This window comes from Coloeus monedula, assembly GCF_965178545.1.
Source record: "Coloeus monedula genome assembly, chromosome: Z".
NCBI classification, from domain to species: Eukaryota; Metazoa; Chordata; class Aves; order Passeriformes; family Corvidae; genus Coloeus; species Coloeus monedula.
Genome location: NC_138822.1, coordinates 81914908 through 81938910, shown reverse-complemented (window position 1 = coordinate 81938910; position 24003 = coordinate 81914908). Strand labels below are relative to the sequence as shown.

At 43.3% G+C, this 24003-nt stretch overlaps 1 protein-coding gene across 2 annotated transcripts in view; it reads right to left on the bottom strand.

Moving 5' to 3' along the window:
* The window catches only part of SETBP1 (SET binding protein 1), a 270172-nt gene that overhangs the window by 64859 nt on the left and 181310 nt on the right, over positions 1 to 24003 (bottom strand). For both annotated transcript variants that reach the window (XM_082301923.1, XM_082301924.1), the window contains one exon: positions 15384 to 18849. In XM_082301923.1, the coding sequence (XP_082158049.1) occupies positions 15384 to 18849 (3466 nt within the window). The remainder of the gene's footprint in view (positions 1 to 15383; positions 18850 to 24003) is intronic.

Sequence of the window (24003 nt, the reverse complement as noted above, 5' to 3'; positions counted from 1 at the left end):
TTTGTAAACTTCATCTCCTTTGGCAACATCCAGTGCTGAAGGCATTCTGATAATATAAAAGTACTTTTCTCAAGGTTTAACTTAGTATAAAGGAGGATGCATCCTTATTAAAATCTCGTTCCTGCTCATGGTTTTTCTCTGCTGAGCCTCATACTTCATGAATCATTGCTATTACTCTAAAATTGGTATCCATGAGGGCTCTCTTCTTTAATGTTTTTGCTCTTAATAGAATGGTCACATTTCAACTTTTGCTTCCTGGGGAAGGATTTTGCAGAAGTATTATGAAGACAGAAAATACCCCATGAGTTTCCAAAGTGTAGGTAGCAAGAATATTTATTATTATGCTGGGAGAGAAACAAAAGAGATATAAAAAATGATTCACAAGGACAAAAAATAATCTGTTATTCAGGGGAAGGAGGAAAAGATGCTTTCCATGGACACATTGTGCCATTTTTTAATTTCTACACGTCTTCCATATTCTTTGGGTGGGATACCTGATGAGGTAAATGCAGTACAGTAATTATTAGGTTTCATCTGAAAGATGGTAATTAAATAAAACAGAGAAGTGTAGCACACTGAGTTGACATTTGCTTATAGAAATACATGTAGCTGACCAGTGTTTATGGCAATCGGATTTTTCTTGTGTGCATTTCACAAACTTCATATTATGCCCTCATTTTTTTTTTTCTTCTTCTTTTTTTTTTCCCTATTCAATTTTGTATTGTTTTCTAGGATCTTTTAAACTGATATTATGCCCCACTGACAAATTTTCCTATAGGAGTGTGATAGTCATCAAGACAACAATATCATTTGGATGAAATAAGACTCCCAAAGGAGCCCCTTAAGAGCTGGAAAACCTATAAACTTCCTACTGAAAGGTAACCCAACTTGTGATTTTGTCTTTTAAAGTAAAATATTAGAGATGCTTTATAGATTTGAAGCATTTCTCATTATGGGAAAGAAAGGATCACTGTCTTCTTGGGCTATCAGTATATATTTGTGAGGCAGCAATAATTCTTCCAGTAAATTTCATGTTCCCATTGAAATGTCTTTATTTTTTTTTTTTTTTTTTTTGAGCAAGGCAAGGATTTCAGAATGATACTATGTGGACAAGATCTAAAAATAAAGTCTCTTGGCAATTGTGTTAAAATAAGTATTGCTGCTATCTTGATGTAAATAGGAGGAGAACCATATCCTAAAAATTACTTCTATTGCCTCTGGGCATAATCACCCAGGTGGAGAAATGGCACCTGCTCTTCTTTAAGTCATTTATCATTTCTGTAGGGGAAAAAAAAAAATCTCTGGAGAGCACATCCTTATCTGTAGAGAAGAGGTCAGTACTGCTCTATTCCTGTCTTTGGTGTGTCTGCACAGCTCTATGGTTGATGGTGCAATAAGAATTATTATAAGTAAGAATGATGACACTCATGGACAATGATGCATTTAAGTCTGTTGCAATTAGCTGTTTCTTGCTCTGACACCAAGCTTCTGGCATTAGATCTCCCTGCACCTTGGCTTATCCGCCTGTGAAATGAGGGTAAATATGCTGACCTCTCTTGTAAAACGTGTCTGAGATTTGCTGCTGAAAAGCACCAGGTACAAATTAGGCAGAATATTTAGCAGCATATGTAACAAGAGCACAAACTCCCCTGGCTTGTGAATTCTCATTGGGAGATGCGCTCTTGTGACATTCACTCCTGTCTGAACTTGACTAAAAGTGGCCATTTTACCTGAGACTCCACTGACTGCCAGAGAATTTAAAATTTTACTTGATGTTCAGGACATCTCTTATTCCCTGAATTAGACATCTCTTATTAGACATCTCTTAGTCCCTGAATTGCCCATGGGGGCAAATGTTAATTCTACTTTGATAATGTCATAAGGCATAAGGATGATAATCACAGAATCATAGAATGACTTTGGTTGGAAGGGACCTTAAAGACCATGGACCATGGGCAGGGACACCTTCCACTATCCCAGGTTGCTCCAAGACCCATCCAGCCTGGCCTTGGACACTTCCAGGGATGGGGAAATCACAGCTTCTCTGGGATAATAACAGAAAGGATGATGCTTTCTAGTTACAAAAAGATGATGGAAAAATGAGTGTCCATCTGTGTGAAGTGTCAATACAAAGGGGTCCTTTACTGGGTCCAGTTCAGTGGAAAGAACACTGCCAGGACCGACGCATGAGGGCCAGGCAGCAATGTCAGGATTCCTCTTGCACGCTGTGAGGAGCATAAAAATCTGGCAAGAACATGGTATGTAGATGAAAAGATGTATCCTTGGTGCAGGAGATCTACTCCAGACATCTGAATGGCCCTTAAGCCACCTCCTCCTGAGACCATCTCTTCCTGATGACCAGAGGAGTGGCAGCATCCCTTGGGTGTTTTGTGACATCATCTGGAGTTTAGTAGCAGATGCTCCCTCTCCTGTCTTTACCCTGTAGCCTTTACCTGTGTTTCATATAGCAGTGAAGGCAAAGTGCTTAGTGAGTACGTTTATAATATTTTTTCATTTACATGTAGGAGGAATAAGACTGGGAGCCTAATGAGCTACTTTGTAATTTGATGAAACGGTGTGACCTGCCAAGGGACTTAGCCCAAGGAGTTTTGTGTGCTAATCTGATGCTAAGCACAAGGAGGGCTTCGGGAATACCAACTTCTCCTGGGTGTCTTGCCCACCATTGCAACTGCATGGCTATAATTAACATCAATCATGCTAGAGAAATGGAAGACCTAAAGCTACCTGGGGGACTACAGTGCTGAGAATGAGAACCTGTGCTAGCCAACACTGTCACTGGGGAGTAATTAGGTCCTCTGCAAATCCTGGTAGGAGTCTCACATCTCCAGCTCCGTTCTGGCACACCTTGGTTAAACACTGAGTACAAGCTGACTGAGGACTCCACTAGAGATAGTTTAATACTGAGAGTTATAAAAAAAAAGGAGAGCTGCCAGCACTTTGGACAGCATTCTTGGAGTGAGAATTAATCCCTCTTCCTTGTAACATTTTAACTAGTGTAAATACATCAATACCATCCACATTTTAAATATTCTTCTTCGTGATTCATGATGAATCAGAGGATGCAGCCGCCCTGTGCTCTGCTCAGGTACGGTGTGAAAGTGAAGTAGAAAGTGCCACCAAGTCATAATAATACACTTGGTTTGTGAACCCCATTTCATTCCCTATGGTTGAAAGTCTTTCCAGTATTAATTAATTAAAACCTTGCAACAGCTCTATGAGTTGGGCAATGACTATTATCTCATTATATCAGCCAGTGAACGTGGAGACCCTGAAGGCCAGATTGAGACTGCCTGCTTTAGGCACTCAATTTATTCATTGCAACATCTAAAATAAAATAGGTGCTTGGCTCCAGCAGAATGATTCAGATCTCTTAGGGCAGGTGCCTGTGCAAACCATACAGGCAAGGCACTGACAGATGCCTCTGAAGTAGGACGCAAGCGATGCTCACACATTTTTCCATCAACAGAATGGAGAGCTGTAGGCCCTTCATGGGATGATTTAGTGTGGTTACATGCAGCCACTCTAGGGATAAGCACTAGAAGTATAATTCTCACAAGTGTGGCTGGGTAATTGCTTAATTCAAGGCTCAACAGTGTGCAAACCTGCTTACGTGGGAATCAAAATATAAATTCCCCTCTGAAGGGCAAGCACCCAGGTTGTGGGATAAGTGGGAGGAAGCACAAGATGTTAATGATTTGAGCACTCATCCCGAAAATAAAAACATAGAGGTCTAGGCTGTCCAGCCCAAGGGGGTCTGGCTCCAGCATTTCCCATTGCTCCATCCATTCCAGGAGACAGGTAAAGCTGGAGTGGAGGTACCAAGGTCAACCACTCCTCAACCAGCAGTGTGAGATGCAGAAACTAGAGAGATCAACCCAGTAAATGGGGAGGTGTTTTACTTGTAAAGCTCTGTTTCAGAGCTCTATCATAAATGGCATAAATTGAGTTAGGCTGTGGAACAGGCATTCCCTGGTGACCCAGACTTAGTTGACACTTAGGAATGCCTGGGTTCTGCCACACTGCCAGACTGACATGTCTCCTGTACCCTGGTGCCCAGGTCCTCCACACTCTGCAGTCATTAGCTGGCCATTAGGGAGCCATTTGGTCCATCTGAGAGGAAGGCTGAGCATGGCAAAGCTGACCTGCATGCTGCAGGTTCTGCTCCAGGCACAGCCTGGACAAGCATCACACAGCTTTGACTCTTTACCTGGTGCAATATTGCAGTGCTAGCCTGAAGCCTCAAACCTCAACAGCCCCCCTGTTACTCAGAGCGCACAGGAAGCAGAAGGCTGCAAAAAACCCGACATTTTGGCATCTGTATTAGGAAACAAACAAACAAATAAACAAACCCCAAACACAAATCCCCAAACCTACAAACCCAGAAATACTTAGAATTTTGCAACAGATCTACAGGGAGATGTTGTCCAGTGGAGATCAGGATCAAGTGTTGCGTGGTGTAGGTTGGTCTGCCCACTCCAGCTGCTCCCAGCTCTTAGCTGTGTGACCACAAACCAGTCTGCATCAAGCAGTTCAGAGTCATAGATTGTCTCTCTGCTTTGGACCACATAAAGAGTCTGAACATGCTCCAAATTTTTCTTGCTTTAGAGTTCTGTGCCAACTTGATATCACCTGAAACTGGTGGGTTTGGTCAAACTGTGGCTTAATGATGTGGGCCTTTTTCAACACCTGGGGAGATATTAGCAGCTTCTTACCCACCTGTGAGTCATGATGGACTGTCACAGGCTGTCAATCACTGAACACAAATGAAACCATATGGTTACGTGTTTAAGTTACTCTTAGGTCTAAAACACACTGTCCAGATTTGTATGCAACAATCAGTTTCTCTGGGAGGTAGGTTTCTCTCTTCAGATGAAACAGACTGAGCCATTCCCTGGGACTTAGACGCATCTAGTTCATTCTCACGGGGACTTAGGTTGACTCATGAATGGTCTAAATCACGTTCACTGACTTCTTCAAGCTATGCAGTGTCTCAGGAACAGAGCTGAGAAAACGACTCATGAGTCCTGAACCTAGGCTTGAGCCTGATTTATTACCATTTTTACCTGCTAGGCCTCTCTTTGATCTCAGCAAGACTCTTCACTGATTAGCAGCAGAGAAGGGGAATTTGGGTTAATGCATGCTCTACCCACTCTTTGACATAAGAGTGGCTCCTATTAGCTCTTTAGCAGATTGTCTTTTTGTGCAAGAACTTGCACAGCTGACTTGGCTAAACTTTTAATGGGTGCGCTTCTCATGTGGGAGGAAATGTTAAGCACTGCTTATAGTTACTTAGAATCACACACCCAAATGCCATAACTCCATCCAGAGTTCCCAGGCTACACTACTATATCACAAATAAGATCTTCCTCACCGCCTAAAGTCATGTCATGATGCAGTGTAGGAGCCAAGGAATGCTGGGTTTGCAAAACACACACATTGCTTCAGATTGCAATGAATTCATTTAAGAGGAGGTCAGGCAGCAAACCATTAATTTCAGTGCAATATATTTCCCTGCTCCTCTTATTTACCAAGATGTTGTCTCGGTAGATCAAACCAATGGAATTACAGCAGTGCACTGACAGCAGCCGATATCTGCCTAATATCTTGGGGAGGCATCCCTTTATCAACTGCTTCCAGATTTTGCCTGACACATCTCTACTGTTCAGTCTGTTCTGCTGGAAACAGGAAAGTTAAAGTTTTCCAGCATAACTGGCTGAGTTAGAAGCTCCTGTGGGCGGCCAAGCACAGGCACACATGTTGACTGCCCTGCGAGCAGTAAACTCAGCCCCACTGTGCCAAAGGAGGTGTGCTGCCCTCCCTGGGTGTGCTTCAGGAGGCCACGTGTGGGGAGTACACAACTCCACCCTCAGCTGAGGTGGGAAACTTGTTCAAGGTGGTTTTGAGGTTTTGTTAAGAAGCAAAACAGGAAATCTGCGTGAATCTGGAGTTTAACAATTTTTTTTAACTTGTTGCTCTCCAAGGCTTTTTTTTTTTTTAATAGAAATTAAACAAATATTTGGATGACAAACTTTCTACAACTGACCTCATCCCAAGTTTTTACTGGTACAGATGAGACTTCTGGCAGCAAAGACACCCTGGAGTAGTCCAGGGATTTTTTTTCCTTCCTTTTTTTTAGCAAATCAAGTAATTCAAAGGCGGTGTCAACTTACTTAAGTGCTCTTTATGCCAGCTAATCATAGCTGGCACAAAAAATAATGCTGACTATTGCTCCCTTTCCTGCCTACAGTGGAGGTGGGGAAGGCCAGAGACACAGAGCTGTAATGGTAAGTCTGTGCCATCTGGAGAAATTCTGTATCCTCAGCTCAGCTGCTTGGGACCAGAAGAAGGACCACTGAATTCTCTCTAAAAATCAGTGACGAGGACAACATCAGAGGGGTGAGAGGTAGCAGAATAAGCCTTCCTGAGCCTACATGCTAACCCACCCAGTACCACTACCACTGCTGAGGGCATCTGGTATTCCTGTCCCTTCCTTCCTCAACCTGCCCTCTGGTAACCGTGAAAACCATAAGAGCTGGTTCAAGAGCCTGCAGTAATGTGGGCTGTCCCCAGCCCTCAGAAAGCTATGGTGAAACCACCAAGTTTCCTCGGGAGCTGAGTGTGGGAAAGTCATTACTACTGACCTCAATGTAGGGCCTATTCACAATAAAAACTTCATCAGCAGCACCACAAGCTACTGAGCTTTGTGGTACATTGCTGATTCACATTCTGTGACACTCTTTGCTGAGCAAACTCTACCCAGGTGTCTCCACAAGTCTGTTTTCAGTGCTATGTAAGGCTGAGTTTGGGTCAGATTCTCTGAGGAGATAGTGCATCTGCTTGCGAATGGCAACAAAGACGAGTGAGTTGCTGACAGGGGTAACACAAATTGACTGAGCTGTATTTTGCAGTTGGGATCAACCTGACAAGCTCCTCACAGTTTGCTCCCAGTTTATTTAAGCTGCCTCTGTGTGCTGCATAAGGCACCAGCAATGCTTTCGCTGCTGCTCCACCATCACTCTGACGTCAGCACTTTGATTTGATTTTCTGTCACTGTTCTTACAGATTAAATTTCAACCAGTGACCCACAGCTTGATAGCTCATTAGCAAATCCCTTCGAGCCACCCAGTCCTGCCCTTGCTTGACAGTTAACTCTGCACTGCACATACTCCTGAAGCCTCTTGAAATTTGCACTGTGCCATGAGAAAGCTTGGTCGGACTCAGCGCAGCTACAATAGCCTATGGGGATCTATGCCCAGGTGCATGTTCTCAATGACAAATCACTGATGCTTCTTATTTTGAGTCTTTATGAGTTTCTTATTATGGGTCTTTTCAAGCTGTTGAGGTTGTGTAAAGACCCCTCCATGGATAGTCAAAGCTTTCCTTTCCCACCCCTCCCCTCAGCTCTTGATCTATGGGGGAATTATTCTGACTTCCTTCTTGTTGAGACCTTAAAACAGAACATTCTTTTTCCTTTTGTTGTCCAACATCGTTATTGCAATCAGGCAGACTGAGCCCTTTTAAGTTTTCTCTTGCTGTGACACATGGATATAAAACTCCTGGAAGGCAGTGAGGATGGAGGAGCAGCCTCAGATCATGTTCTGGACCCCACCTCTCACTTTTGCAGCTGAGTAGGACAGGATGCAGGTTGCTCTGAGTGCACTAGGACCCCTCTCAGTGACAGATGCCTTAAGCTCAGATTTTCCTATGCCCAGCTTTGAGTCACACTGATCAAGGGGTTTACAGTGAAGCTGCAGCCATTGCTTTGTTTAACCTCCTCCGTTCATCTGAACAGACCTCTTGTCTTGCACCTATATTATCAGTGCCAAGAAACAGTATTGTGTATAGTCCAGAGCTAAAAAACACACTTTTCCCTCTGACTCGTCTTAAGCTGACACTTACACAAGTACCCAGGCTGGCACCATCAAAGTCTTAACAGACCCACTTCCCCTGAGATAAGAAAATCTTATAAATGTTGAACCAAGGCTGTTTCCAGCACCTGGCAGGTGCGAAGTGTCCTGCTCTACTGTGCCACTGAAGAAGCAGATGGAACTTTCCAGCCCCACACTTTCCTTCTCCCTCAGTAGATACTTCACTCCTGAAGTCAACCTCACTAATTTCAATGGGGAGACGCTTGATTTATGCTGGGCCGAGATGAGAATCTGGCCGTGATTCTTTATTGCCTTTTAAAGCCAAGAGCCCAGCAGAGGCCAATTGTGCCTGACGTGAAGCAGCTGCACACCCAACGTGGAATCTGCACAACTTCATAAACTAGCAGTGGTCTGAATAAAAACTTCAAACAAGACATTCTGGCATTGGCCAGAGAGAGTGAAGATAAATAGCTGGGAGACGCCAAGTTGTGAAGGAAGAACTGCTTGACTGTTGGACAGAGAGCAAAGCAAGAAGCAGAAATTAGGCAGGGTGCTGGGAGGCTTGTAACACTCCCAAAAAGCAAAAGGGTCACAGCATTTAATTTGATTAATTCATCGCTGGTCTAAAAGACTTTGTACTGAGCCTCAGGCAGTGCAATAAACATACAATCATTAAGAGAGGAAATAAAAGTTGGGTTGGGTGATAAATGGTCCTGCTTCCTCTCCCAGTCCAGCTTCCCCCCTGTTTCTTCTCTTCTTGGTCAGTGCAGACATTGGAAGCAACACAGTAAATCAAGAGGTAGCATTAAAACAACAACAACAATGACAAAAGTCACTGTATTTCAATTGCCTTAGTCAAAACACTTTCAAGGAAAGCTTTGCTTCACTTTCCCCATCAGCAGCGTGTCCCTTTAGGATACACCACAGGCAGAAAGGAGCAACAGTCATGCTGGCTTGGTGTCCTCTCCACAGGACTGATAGAAAATTTAGTGGAAAACAAGAAGGATATTTATTCTCAATGAGCCAGATAATGTTTTTGGAAGTAGTTTCAGTAGTTTTGGTTTGTTTTGGTTTGTTTGGTTTCCTAAACATTCAGGGGCCTAAACAGCTGTTTTGATGAATGCAACTGTATTTACAAATAATGAGGTTTTTTTAAAGCTCTGATGGTAACTTTTAGGGGCCAGATAGCACAAACACTCGCCCTGTAGCTGTACAGTGCCTGTCCCTCACCACAGGACACAATGGGAGGGAACAACCCCTACTAACACTGGGGCTTGGAAAACTTTTGCAGTTGCTGGAAGCTATGTAGGAGCCTGGGGTGTCTGAGAAAGCCACAGCAGAGGCAGAGGTGGGGAAAGGGAGGGTGGCTAATACTCAGTACATCCTTAGTCGGTGAAGTTATTACCTGGCTCTTCTCTCATCCACTTCAAACATTGTCGTGGGTCTAATGCTGTATTCACTGGGCATCGGCGAGTATCAGAGCTCACTGTGGCACTCTGTGGCACGAACGAAAGTGCTTTTATCCCCTTTACCCAGTCAAACACTGAGGTTAACTGCAATTAAGACATTTTTTCTGCAGTTACGTGAGAAAATTATGATATGGAAGATGGGTCTGCAAATCCTAGACCATGCATCAAGTTTGTCCCTGAATTGATGCACATAATGCCATACAAAACACAAGTCCTGTTGAGTCAAATCTTTGCTATTGAAGAAAGCCAGGTGACTTATTTATGTGTTTTGCTGGATATCTGTTCAACTTCATCACTTGATATTCACTTCTTCTGTCTTTTTTCAGTGTGATAATGTTCATCCATGAGTATATGTGCAAGACTCAGCCAGTATAAGCATTCAATTTATGTCTTTAAGCTGGTCAGATGAAAGAATGTTCATCCCACGTGATGATCATAGAAACAGAAAATCATGAAAGTTGTAGAAAACTCCTAAGATCACAGAGGCCAATCATTTCCCTAGCACTGACAAGGCCAAATCATGTCTCTAATCACTGCTTTTACAAGCTTTTTGGACGCTTCCAGAGACAGTCACTCCACCACTTCCCTGGGCATCCAGTTCCAATGTTTGACAACATTTTCAATGAAGAAATTTTCCCTAACATCCAATCTAAATCTGTCCTGGAGCACATTGAGGCCATTTCCTTTTTTCTTATTGCTTGTTACCTGGAGCACATTGAGAGCAACTGCCACGTGGCTGCCCCCTCCTGTCAGGGACTTGTGCAGAGACACAAGGTCACCCCTGAGCCTCCTTTGCTCCAGGCTGAACCCCTTTCCCAGCTCCCTCAGCCCCTCCTCATCAGACCTGTGCTCCAGACACTTCTCCAGGTCTGCTGCCCTTCTCTGAATGTTCCAGAACCTCAACATCCTTCTTGTCATAAGTGACCCAAAACACTGGGTCCAAGAGTGTGGTCCTACTGTTTCCACTATCACTGAAATAGTGCGTTCACTGAAGAACAATGAACAAATATTGTGATTCCAGACCTATGTAAAATAATAGATTACTTGTGGAAAGTATTATTATATGAAAAATATATCCAAAAAAATCAGCAAAGTTTAATTAATAAGGCAGTTGGCTAACATTATTTACCTGCATCTGCCACATACATTAAGAAGAACAAATATGCTTATCTACTACTGAAATACTGATCCCTTCTCAGAGTAAAATGGTGCCTGATCAAGGCGAAAGCTGATACTGTTCCTTCAAGAGTAAAACCAGCAACATACAAACCAAATGAGGAGGAAAGGTCAAGTCAGAAGAAATTCAGCTTGTAGTGCTGCTGGACATGGGTGGGGGAAGGCCTGGGAGGTTTGTAGGTAAGTTAAGCATTAATTTGTAAAGCATGTTTGTCATGCTAGCTATCCAGCATTCAGAGACTGATGATTACTGCTTTCCTAGTAGCTGTGTATGATTAACTTTATATTCCTGTAAGTTTGCTATGCATGGTGTCTGTGCTGTATCTGATAAAACCAATGTACTTCCTAGCTGATCTTTGAGCCATGGTGCCCAATATGCAAGCTAGACAATCTTTGTTTATATTATCCTTGCTTAATAAAAACAGGAGGCAGAAATACTGTGACAGTAAGGTAGCACAGACCTTGATTAGTCTCATTATAAAGAAAGGAAGAAATGCAGTCCTGGATATAGCAACTCTCAACCTCTGCTTCACCTCCAGATACATCCTGGTCTGCAGTGATTGTAACTAGGACATAGCCTGACAGGTTGTACATGCAAATTGCCATTTTATCTCTGCACCTTAAAAGGTTAAAGGTGCTTTTCCTCATTATTCCACCTAAGGAAAAGGGGAAGAGGCAACTCATCTTGCTTTTTTTCTGTGGAACAAGCTATGGCATCGAGACTGCTGATCAGCAATGGAAATCTCTTCTCCAGTATTATGAAACAGGCAGACACTTGACAAGGAGATGTAGAGTTTACCACAAGGGCCTCTTTGAAACAGAGCTCTACTCTCAGTCTCCCCAGCCCAGCTGCAGCACCAATCTGTGACCTCTCCCTGGGTCCCTCACCTGCGGCGCTAGTAACTCCTAGGAAGCAGATGAAAGGCTCAGCCATCCAGCTGTGCACAGTGCCTCAGGTCACACAGTGCCTCAGGTCACACAGTGCCTCAGGTCACACAGTGCCAGAGGGACTCCAAGGCCATTTCACAAGTGTGCGAGCTGTATCTCTGACTCTGTGAAGGAGGGAGTCAACTGAGCCAATGCTTGCTGCACACAACTTTACAGTTCAGTCTAGGATGTGCCCAAATGACATCATGTCTGTGACAAGGCAGGATCTGAAACACTTTCTGCTGTATTCTTGCCTGTAGGCCAGGCTAATGCCACTGGAATAGTCTTCAGTTAAATAGAAAAGCAGTGTGTAATTAGTTTTGATTAATTAGTCTTTCTAAATGCAGGAGGGTTAGATGAGCACAAGAAATTTGGCAAAAATAGAAATTTCAGAAAAAGACATCAGGAAGCAACAGGTCATGAGGAGTGGGTGGGAAGACTTATTAACTTGTTACTATGGAAGAGACACCAGCTTCTCTAGAACAATGATGTGGAAACAGTCAAGCCACAGGGAAATTAGGCATATGCACTAGAACTGCACTTTTAACCCAAAGTGGTCCCAAGAGATGTACACTGAGTCAAAGCCCATAAGGCCTCCACTAAATGGCCAGTGATTGTCCACGTTGGTGCAGGACAAGAAATGGACTTCTGTTGTGACCAACCAAGTGACTGGTGATGCTCTCTCAATGGCACCCTTTACTTTGGTCTCAGATTTCTGCATCAAATCACAGAATCATGGAATAGTTTGGTTGGAAGGCACCTTTAAAGGTCATCTATTTCCAAACCCCTGGGTTGATCTGGGACACCTTCCACTAGCCCAAGTACTCAAACCCCAACCTGGTACATGAACACTTCCAGGAACGGGGCATCCATAATTTCCCTGGGCAACCTGTGCCAGGCACCTTTCTTGCACCAGGACTTCAAAGAGCTTCTCCAAAAGGTAAGAAAGACAACTCTTCCCTTTATGTCCTATATCTTTCTAGATAATAAAATCATACCTAAGCTCCAAGATTGTACAACAGGACTGTTTTCTACCATATGCAGGATCACTACTTACCACCAAGGAATACCAAACTTTTTAGAAATGGCCAAGTGTTGTCACAACACAGACAAAACCATAAATTAACAATAATGCAATAGTACCTGCAGCTGCACACCACACTGAAACAAACTGCAGGGCCCGAACACCAAAGAACAATAAATGGTTCTCTCATCCCTCTCATCACAGATATATCCACTGAGTGTGGGTAGGTTTTGCTACATATTTTATCTCCAGAACCACGCAATGAAGTTGCAAATGGCAGTACTGAGTACACCAAAATACCCATGCAGTAAAGCTAACACTGAAATTGTGATGTAAATCTATTTTCAGCTTTCACCAGAATATTCAGGATGTCTCCTCTTATCTCTGTTATATATTATTTTTGACTTGTGGAAGATGACAATACTGAAAGGAAAGAGCAATCAGGCTGTGGAAGTTGCCTCCTGGGACAGATATATACATTCTCATGTCTTCTTTTTTTTTTTTTTTTTTTTCCTTTACCTTTTATTTTTCTGATTAGTCAATCCGTGTTTAACCTCCTCAGGGAAATGCAAGGTGAGTTAGGAGAAAGAAGGTCAAGGTTATCATGGAAGAGTGTAATCCTCCCTCTGTGGGAACTGGTTAAATAGTTATGGCTAGACTCAAGTGCAGACCTCTGCTGGGAATCTCAGTGAAGGTCAAAGGCAGAGAAGAAAAAAAGCTGCACTGAGATCTTAGGCAGTCATAAGCAGACAGATGTTCCTAGGCTTTAATGAGCAGTCTTGGCTCCAGGCCTTTCTTGGCAGAGCTGTTTAGTTTTAGTATTTTCCCTTGTAGTGCAAGGTATGGCTCTGGTTATCTGTCTCTGCTTAGCAACTGCTGATGATTTTTCCATGTAAATAATAGCATGACAATGAAGAAATAAATTAATAATCTGAGATTTGATGGATTAGGTCATAGGGAATGCTGTGCGGCTGTAATCATGAAGAGCAAAATAAATAAAAGTAATAATTTCAGTTTAAATGAGAACCAGTTTAAAAAGTTTAAACTGCAAATCTAATGGAGCTCCTACTGCAAGTTCTAGCCCTCCATCTTATACTTTTATCATCATGGGAAATAAACTGAAGGAAAATAACATGAAATTGACTTTTTTTTTCCTACTTCCATCTTCAAGTCAGCCTGGTGGGGATCATGCCCCTACTTTGGAAACTCATTTGAGTTCAACAGTGTTGGGAATTTTGACAGTTTGCTATGCCTTAGTGAAACATATTAAATTGAAAATTACAGATTTAGCAAACATCTTCTGTTCAAAAAGCAAAAAGGCTGCAAATGCAAAGACTGTTATCAGACTGTGAAAACTGTGAATTTCCATTAAAAAAATGAAAAAGTTATTAAACATTTTGGAGACTTGTAATCCTATGTGATAGGACACAACTTCCTTAATTAAATAGCAACTGCAACACTTGGTGGAGAATATTTTTGTTCTTTGTCAGGTATGTTGCAACTCTGATCTTCAGAGACTGATTTGAATCTCTTTTCCCATATTTCTGTGTGTATCATTTTTTGATGTCACAACTGATCTATTATAACTTGATATCATGAGTAGGAATGTTTTCATGGGGTAATCTGTCATTTCAGACTGCCTTTCACTGCTACCGTCCAGATTCTAGTCTTGGTGAAGGAATTGGAAATGTTTAGGTGGCTTAAGCATGAGCAGTCTTTGGAACCTGATCAGTTACAAGACAGTAAAAAACTTTAGAGCCTTTCATTGGCAGGTCATACAAATTCTCTGCTCCCTCTGTGTTCTCAGTTAATTCTCTTTTAACTATGAAGGCCATCAACTACATTTCTTCGAAGCTCTTTTTTAGCACATCAGAATCTCATCCACCACTGGTTGGTTCACCAAAGCTCACCCCTTTCCAAAACTAAGTGTGAAATCTGCTTTGTGATAAATATCTGATGGTGTAGGAGCACTGGGCTTGCTCCCAAGCTAAATTCATTTATAATACAGCGAAACACCTGCTTCTGTGTCATCACAAAAGCAGCTCCCTATTGTAAAGTACAATTCAGTCTCTCAGACAAGATTCAGATTCCCTTTTTCCCCACTCTGCAGGAGAGGAACAGATGTCCTTAGCAGCCGATAGGAGCTTCCTCCCTCTTCATCTACCCAGCTTATATTTCCAAGTCATGAGACCTGAAACTCTTCAGAGTCAGTTGGTGAGGATTTATTGTTTCCATGACACCAGTCCCTTCCACAGCCACTCAAAGCTCAGGATAATTATTTTACATGACACCTGCCGACTGGAATTGACAGACTTAAACTAGGACTCTACCCAGGATCTCCAGATATTCAGCCCAGACATCAGCATGGTGGGTGCCTCTGGATCAGCAGTAGACCACGCTAATGGGACACTGACACAGCTTCACAAGTTTCCACCTGCCTGGTCCATCCCATCAACAAGTGGGTTTTGGTAACTTTATGGGCCAGAGCAGAGATTCTCTGCTCTTCTCCCAAAGGCTGGACAACGACTTTGATCATGTGGTGTTAGACACTGATCAGGGGGATGCCCACCTTGTCAACAGGTATTATAATTGCTGCTGTTGAAGAATGCTGTGGTGGGGTTTTAGTAAGAAGTGCAACAAGCCATGAGAGATAGGTGAAGGCAGGACAAATATTTATAGAAGTGCTGTGCAACAACTTGAAGATTTTACAGCTTTGGGCTTAAGATGTGGCCAACATTCTTGTCAATCTCCCCTAAGTCTGGATGAAGAATGACATCAGTTGCAAAAGCCAGAGAAGTTATTGACTCATAAATGTATTTGTTGTAAATGGTGAGTCCCTCTTTGTTCAGCATTGAAATTTGAGTGCAGTAAGGTAAAATAGAATAAAACAAAGCTTACCTGAAGAGGCTGAAGAATCAAAAGTACTTCTGTCCTTCCTATTTGTCTTGAAGGGCTGAATGTCCTTTTCCCTGTAAGTTCCAAAGCCTTCAAAGCTTCTTCTTTTATTCCCACTTGCATCATTGTCCCGCTTCTCACTTGAGGAATTCATTTCACCAAACATGTCCAGGGACTCTGACCTTCCATTACTCTCAGTATTACCAGAGTATCTCTTTGTGCAAGAGTCAATGGGATCACTGCTTGAGTCACTTTTATCTTTACTCTGTGACCACTGCTGGGCATCAGAAAGTGATAGCGTAGACAACGTATCCACTTCAAAATTACTCTTTGAGCCTTTGTGCCCGGTTTCACAATGCTGGTGCTTCTGCTTCTCCTTATGCTTGCTTTTCTCGTTGAGCAAGGACAGGTCTTTGTCTGAGCTGCTCAGCCTCTCGTTGATGGCATGGCTGGAGAAGCCAGAGGACTTGCTAGCAAAGAGACCACTCAGATCTTCGTGAGTCCCCAATATCCGCTCATCCTTATGCTTGTGCTTATGTTTGTGTTTCCTCTTGTGAAGTCGGCCACTTGAAAGGCTTGTTCCTCCAACCTTCGGAGGAGCCAAGGAGGACTGCATGTCTCCAAGGCCCATTCCCACAGGGGTTTGTAGGTGCACTCCATGTTTTGCTTTGTGTTTGGCAGTGGTGGACATCTTCATATGAGAGCTTGCATGGAACTGGGGTGGGGGCACGGTAGGTCTCATAAATGGGGAAGCCGCTCCGAGCGTGTGAGACAGGTACAAAGGAGCTGGATACTGACCATAGTAACCAAGATTCATCATAGGCATTGATGTGTAAGGCATTCCATAGGGTGCATAGTAACTCCCACTGGGAATAGGGTAACCGAACCCTTGTAAAAAAGGCACCTTTGTCATGGTGTCATTGGTTTTGGCAGGTCTACCACGCTTCTTCTTAGACTTCATATCAGAGGTCCTGCGAAGATAGAGCAATGGGTCATACTGGATATATGGCACAGGGTAGTAGTGATCAAAATTAATCCTGAAGATGCTGGGATATGGATTTTCATGATAAAATGTATAACTTCTATGGGAAATCCTGAACACTTGAAACTTATTGATGAGTTCCTCAAGGTCTGCCAGAAACTGGAGGTCATCTCTGTTCTGCAGGCTTTTCCTTTTCCTCTTGTGCTTTGGCTTTTTAATACTCTCATGAGAGAGAAAGTTATCCACAATGAGATGCTTCTGCCGGTGACCATGCCTGTTCTTTGTGCTGGTGTCAGATGGGATAGCCTCTGGATTGTCCAGGGTGCAGAAATCAAAGGAGTATCTCCGGCGGGATTCTGAGCTTTTCTCGGCTTGGTCAGAGGTACTGTTGTTGTCTGTACCTATCCCACTGTCGCTCGGTATGGTTTCCTCGCTGTGAGACTCGCTCACTGGCGACAGCGTGACTTCTTTCAGAGAACCTATTTCACAGAGGTGAGAAGGTGAGTTAGCCATTAGCCTGGGTGGAGACAGCTTCCAAGTTCCACTGTGCATTCCTTTCTGGGTTTTTGTAGGAAGAGCACTGATAGGTTGAAGATTTGGCATAGTTTTTAACTCTGAAAAATTAGTTTCAGTGCTTGCAGGGCTGAGGTTGCCGTTTATCCCCACTAATTGTGTTGAAAGCGGATGAATAGCTGCTGGTGACGATGCCACAAGTGACTGCAGGTTGGAAGGCACTGCTGGGTTTTCTGGCTGGCTGGAAACAGGCCTTGAGTGCTTGATGGCTGTCTTAGGTTCTTCTGGCTGAGGTTGCAGCTCTGCCCTTGGCTTTCTGCCCCTTTTTTTACCAATGTAGATAGTCCCCCTTTTGCTGACATTGATCTGCTTTCCTAGTCTGGCATCAATGGTGGTTGGCCCAGCACTAGATGGTGGCTGGACTTTTGTTTTCAGAGCTATGCTGCTGGAGCAGGAGGACAAGATCTGATTGAGAATGTTCTTCCTCTTGAGGGTTTTCATTTTATTAATTGTCTTGATGGTCTTCTTATCCAAGACCCCAAGTTTCCCGACCTTTTTGTGAAATTTGAGTTCACTGATGGACTTGTCCTCTCCTGGAACCATCTGGGCGAACTTGGCCAGATTCCTTCTCCTCTTCCTTTTCTTTGTTCCTGGAAATTCACGATTGATTGGACTCACTGGGCTGGTGGAGGTTCCCTCATGAATTGTTTCAACAGTGAGCAAAGGCTGTTTCTTTGGTCGTCCTCTTTTTTTCTTGACAGGTGTGATCACAGTAAGACTGTCTGTATTGGTGTACAGAGGGCTGGATGGTGTGATGGGATAGGCTGAAGGAGGCTCCACCATCAGCTTCTCAGATGTCGTCAGGGAGGTCTCCCGAAGAATAGATTTAGGTTTGCTGCAGGTCCATCGACGCTTAGCTGCATGTTTGGGGTGCTGGACATCAGGTAATTTCCCAGCTGTGGAAAGATTGGTGGGTAGGAGAGTGGATGTCACAGGTAGAGGTTTTCTGAGTCGGGCAGCATTGCTGGGGGATGCTTTATCCGTGAACACACCACTGTCAATAGCTACTAAGGGGGACTCATTTTCAATCGCTTTCCCTGGCTTTGTGGCTCGAAGATCTTTTTTATTCCCCTCTGGTTGAGAGCTGGTCCTGTTTGCCATTTCACTGCTCAAAGCAAGCACAGAAGGCAGGCTTTTCTCCTGGATAGTTTTCTCTATGGAGGATTTTATGGATTGCCTCTTTTTCCTTTTGTGGCCAGATGCATCAGTTGTCGGCGACTTTATTGGGATAGTAATTCGTACGTGATTGGTGTCACTTTCACAACTGCTAGCAGAAATGGTATTCTGCTTCGAGGGTGATGTATCCAACATGCTGTCCATTGAGTAAGACTCTTTTTTCCCTTCCATGCTGTCATGGGATTTGCTGTCAAATGCTTTCTGAGCACTCTTTACCCACTCAATGTCTGTGGTTTGGATGGTTTGGCTAATCAAGTCCTTTTTGCTGGACTTCTTCTTCGTACTTCCAGCGGGCTGATCGGGGGCCTCCAGCTGCACACCTCCCTCTTGATCTCCAAGAGGCAAAAGCCCATTGCACTCAGAGGCACTGCTCGTCTGGGCGGCCGTGCTGATGCCGTTGGGTGACGGGACTGCGCTGCAAATTGCCAGCTCTTTACTACTGACCGACAGCTGCCCCCACGTGCTGCTGCTGCAGGACTTCTTGGCCTGGGATTTGCTGTAGGAAACTCCTGGCTCCAGAGCAGAGACCTTGGTGGCACTAATTGCTTCTCTACTGGGCTCTGTGTTGATGAAGCAACTCTGAGAAGCGGGCCCAGTGTCGGAGCTCGCTGACCAGTCAATGTGGTGCTGGTTGCTACTTTTCTGCTGGTGTTTTGATTTTAAGGTGTCACTGGTGAAGTCTTGTTGGAGGCCTGGATCATAGTGCAGAGCAGAATGTTTTTGTGGCCTGTCATAAACCTGGAAGGGATCAGAAAATAAACAGGAAAAAAAAAAAATTAGTTTATCAGTCCATTCATAACCACTGGTTGAAGATCTTTATTTATGCAGTGAATAACAACGTCTTTGTAAGAGTTAGAAACCTTTATAAAATATTCCTATACTTGAGCCAAATTTACATTTAGATTTTATGTGCAATAAAGAAGTTTTGTTTGGTTTCCCTACACTAAAAACAGTGGAAATATTTCTATAAATGCAAAATTGTTAAGGGAACATATTCTATTGATTTTTAATTTAAAACACAAGTGAAATATTCCCTTTCAATGGATGAATGGTGCAACTCAGCCTCCTGGTGAGAATGCCTTTTTCCTGAAAAATAATTGCTCACAGAACTTGAGGCTCAACAGCAGCAATTAAACTCATTATTGTAAACAAGAAAACTGAAAAATTATCTTGGAAGTTGTAACAAACAAGAGAAAAAACCCATGGGTCCACTTCCCTATGAAGGCAGATTCTGCTAAGATTTACTTGAATTTCCACATGGAAGCCATCCCCACATACTTAGTGCTTAAAATCATATGCATAGCGTCAAGTGTGTGAGGCACACTTGGCAGGTTCAAGATTTGCATTACTCCCTTTCCATTTTAAAACTCTGCTATTTGCAATGTTGGTGAGAGATATTTTCAACATGATTTCTAATCTGACAGGAGCTCTTCAAGCCGCAGAGGTTACAGCAAGGGCAGAATTATGCTGAAGACTCTTACAGAGCAAAAGAAAATCTACCGTTTTTCTCTTGGTGGGCCTCCAGCTAAAAAAAAAAATATTGCTTACTACAGCTGTAACTTCTTCCTTTTAAAGCAAAAGTATCCGTCTGTTTGTTTTTTACTTTCTTTCGTAGATCTGTTTATTTTTTTTAAATTTTATTTTGCAGCTCTTATTTTGTAAAGCTCTGGGTCAGACTGTGCAACTGCTTTTGTACACCTGGTACTGCAAGCACTACTAGGTGTACAAAATACGGACAGTGTTGTGAAAGTCAAATACATGATGAGACTTAAAATTAAAACATAACCAAGGAAAGACCAGTAGAAAGTAGAAAATAACTGCTACGTGTGTTGTGTTCCTGCAAACACTCTGGTACAATTAAGTTTCTGTCAGTAGCCCATTAGATGTCACTTTGGGGTTTTTGCAACAGAAATTTTGGGACAAGCTGGCAAAAGGGCATGAGGGCTCTGAGTTGGAAAATGAGGTGTCCCTACTTTTGAACAACTTCAGAGAGGTTTGATAAGGACTAGACGGCTCTGAGTCCATGGTGCATTATCTAGTGGCCACTAAACATGCACGTTATTGACAAATTGATGCTGAACTATCTTTCATGCCCATATAAATATGGACATGTGGCTTTCCTGGAATCGGCAATAACTATGAAGTTGTTCTGGTCCATTGTCTGAGAAGCAATCAGGGACTCTTAAATCCTGTAGATAGTTCAGCTGTCGTGCACATGGACCAGCCATGCTTAGGGAAAACAGAGATTTCCAGGAATCGTGGAGTGAGAGAACGAAAGCATGCAGCTGCGGTGGAGCTGCAGATGTCGTGGGTGAGCGACACCCGGTTTCTTCAGCCTGAGAAAAGACCCAAAAACATAAACACCCCTTGGGGAATGAATCCTTCTCCTCCCCTTCCTTACAGTGCCCTCCCACACACGAGCCCTGCAGTGCACAGAGAACACAACCCACATTGGTGCCCTCCTCCAAGAAAGGGGGCCCACTTGTGCCCACATCTTGGGATGAGTCCAGGGGTGGGGTGGGAACCAGCAGCACCAGCACTGGAGTTTTACAGCTTGTTTTATTTTAATTATTTTAAACTGATCCCAAAGCTCCTGAGATCTGTTTTGCCTGAGCCACTTGGGCTTCTCCTGCTGCCCAGACACTAGGCTGGGTGTCCTGGCACAAGGAGATGGGTGGGCCATCCCCTGGTGATGTCCCAGGGGGAGATGGCTGCCCTTCACTCCAGCCTCACATAAAACTTCATCTTCTTGAGGTACCATGATTTGTGATGTGGAGAAGCCCTGGAAATGCTAGGCTAAGACGTCTCTTGGGCCCCAGGACCCACACTGAGGCAGGGCCAGATTGTTTCTGAATGGATCCCAGCCTGCTGGCTGCAGCCAAACCAGCTTCTCACACCCATGTTACTTCCCAAGTGCTGAGCCGTGAAACTGAATGACCTGAAACATTTAATTTGGAAGAGGAGAAAAAAAAAGATAAAAATAAGAAAGAGGGTTACAGCAGGGAACAAAACCATCACACTCTGGCAACTGGTCCCTCCATGTCTATCACACATGGAGATCCATGGTCTAGAAGGAGCAATAATCTCAGATCTATATTTTAAGGCAGTTAATAAGGGCTCAAAATGGAGAGGCCAGCTATAGATCAGCAATGAATGCTGATATATGGCTTGGCTCCTCCAGCCTCATTTCCTTGGCCTGCACATTATATAGTGATGATGCAACTCCCAACACATCCCTAATGATAGCCCTGTCATTGCTCCAGCAGCACAGGCCACCACCACATCGATCTTAAAATTCATGAGAAAGATATGCCTATGTCATCAAAGGTGCCAACTCTGGAGGCATTTAATCACGCAGATAAGCACTCCAATTTCAACAGGCCTTCAAAAAATGACCGGTCTGCCGGATCAGGGGACTCCATTTCCTAAGCGGGATGTCAGAACTATATATCTGCCCAAGCACATTACAGTCTGCTGGGTTTCCTCATGAAACTTCTTCCAGCATAACATTTATTGACTCTACCTTGCCAGACACATCCATACCACCCAAAAATAATTCTTCTGCAGCACAGTGACTACAGACCGTTTGGTCGCAGCAGGTTGTGTTTCAGTGGCTGCAATGGATACGTTTACCTAAAAGCACTACTAAGTAAGTTGAAAGTAATGCAACCAAGTGTATTTTATTCCCCATGTATCCATCTGGGCTGCTGTTCGATCCCACTGGTCCTAAGGATTAGGCTTCAATTTTCCCTGCTGTGTGAGCACCATGCCCAAAAGCCAATGAGGCCCAGCTCAGCTAAGCCAAGACTCTGCTAAGCTGACAGAGGATGCCAGAGCTGTCAGGATGGTGAGGGAATCTTAAGAAACCTATATCTTGATAACTTTCACCCAAATTCTTTACTTTATTTGTCAGTAAGCGTGCAATATACTCCAGCTCCATGGGCCAGTTGACTCGGATAGAGTTCCTACGGCAGCTGGCTGAGACCAGGATCAAGAATAGTGGGCTTTTTTCATGAAAACAGAAGGATTTGTCTTTATTTACTTTTCGGTTTATGAGACCCTAAAAATTCTTCAAACTTAGTGCTAGCCTCTGTTTGTCATTTGCCCTTTCATTAAATGGGATTTTCTTCCACAGCCAGCTATTTTGCACTGAGAGCCTGCTCCTTCTTCTTTTGTGGAAGTAGAAGTGTAAATTAACCCATGTAATTTTACTACAGCTCAGCATACTTGGTCAATATTTCTCTTCATACACAGTTTACTGGATGTTTTCAGTAGGTTAAAAATCCCAACTTTCCTTTTAAGAAAATAAAATGCACATAAAGAAGACGATAGCTTTTGTAACTGCAAAGAGGCTTGAGCAACCTGATCCAGCACATGCTAAACCCTAGACTATAAGAATAAAATTTTAAACCTCCTATTAGTAGAATATGATTTGAATGACAAACTTATGAGTTTCAGGCCTCATCTTTGGCACTGGTGGATGAGCAGGATAGACCCCATACTGTGGTGATCACTGGTCATAGACCAGAAGCAGTTTTATGCTGTGTGTTTATACCTGTCCCTCTGATTCTGTGCAACCCTGCCCCTGCAGAACAGATTACTCCCCATAACAGTTTTATTCTGGCATGCAGCCCTTGCAGCTGAGATGAGACTATACCAGTCCCATGAGGGGCAACATCCTACTCTTCAAGTAGTACCTAGCAGCAGAATCCATCCCTCAGGCACTCTTAATTTAACTACTGGATGCTTCAGTCTGCCTCCTCCTTCCCTTGACTGAGCTTCCATCTAAACCCACATGCTGCTTCCAATCCAAATGCAAAAACTGGGAGGAGATGGCAACAACAAAATCAAGGGCCTAGTAAAATAATAACAATTGTTATTTAAAAAAGCCAAATAAAAAAAGAATAAAACTTAAAAAAAAAAAAAATACATTTAGAGAAACCCAACATCTTAAAAAAAAGAAATCTATGCTTAAAGGGATGGTCCCCCTGCTCCAAATGCACCTTTTTGAGGAGGTAACACACATAAAGCTTGTCAAGAATCTGGCTTGCAAATCAAAGTTAATACTACAACGCCCCCTCTTTAAATCATTCGCAGATCCATCTGTGTAATGGCTCGTCAAGTGTAATTCCCTATTAAGAGGCTTTATCTGGAGAGATAAGCAGCTGGTTCCCATGTCACTAATTGCTGTCTGCTGTGATTTTAAAACATCTGCACCATTGTGCTCTTCATTTTCATATTCTAATCACCCTGAAACTTGAAAAAGGTACATCATTGATTGTTTCTGTGGGTTAATTAGTACACAGTCTCCTTGTAGAGACAATTTAAAGGCAGTCAGAACCTCAATCAGCAAGTTTGTTTTAAAAATTAATAACATCGGGAGCGTCTGTGGGGATTGGCATCCACAGTGACACATCAGTGTGCTCTGGGGACATACCATCCTTTGTTATCTTCTTCATAGGGCTGAAAACAAAACCTAAAAAAAAAAGGAAAAAAAGGAAAAAGAGGAAAGGCTTTCCTAAACACATACTGTCACTTAAAATCAGGGTATTGGGAAGTGCTTGCTTTTATCTTAGGGTCATCCCTGCCTCTCCAGCAAGAGCAAATCTCATCAAAACCTCATATGATACCTCTGTGTGGTCTAGGAACTCGTAAGCCATTTTTGGTAGCACTTTTGTCACCTGAGAGCTGGTATCTCACTGGAAATCCATGGGGTGAAGCTGTGATGTGTGTGGGCGCTTGCTCTGCTTGCCTCCTGAGCTGGCAAGATGCTAGATATCCAGGTGCTGTCTCCTAGACATGCAGAGGAGGATATTAGCTCAGTCACAGCAGTCTGATGTGACAGAGATATTCTGTGCAAAGTGGACCTTCCCTGTACCCACCCAGCTCAGA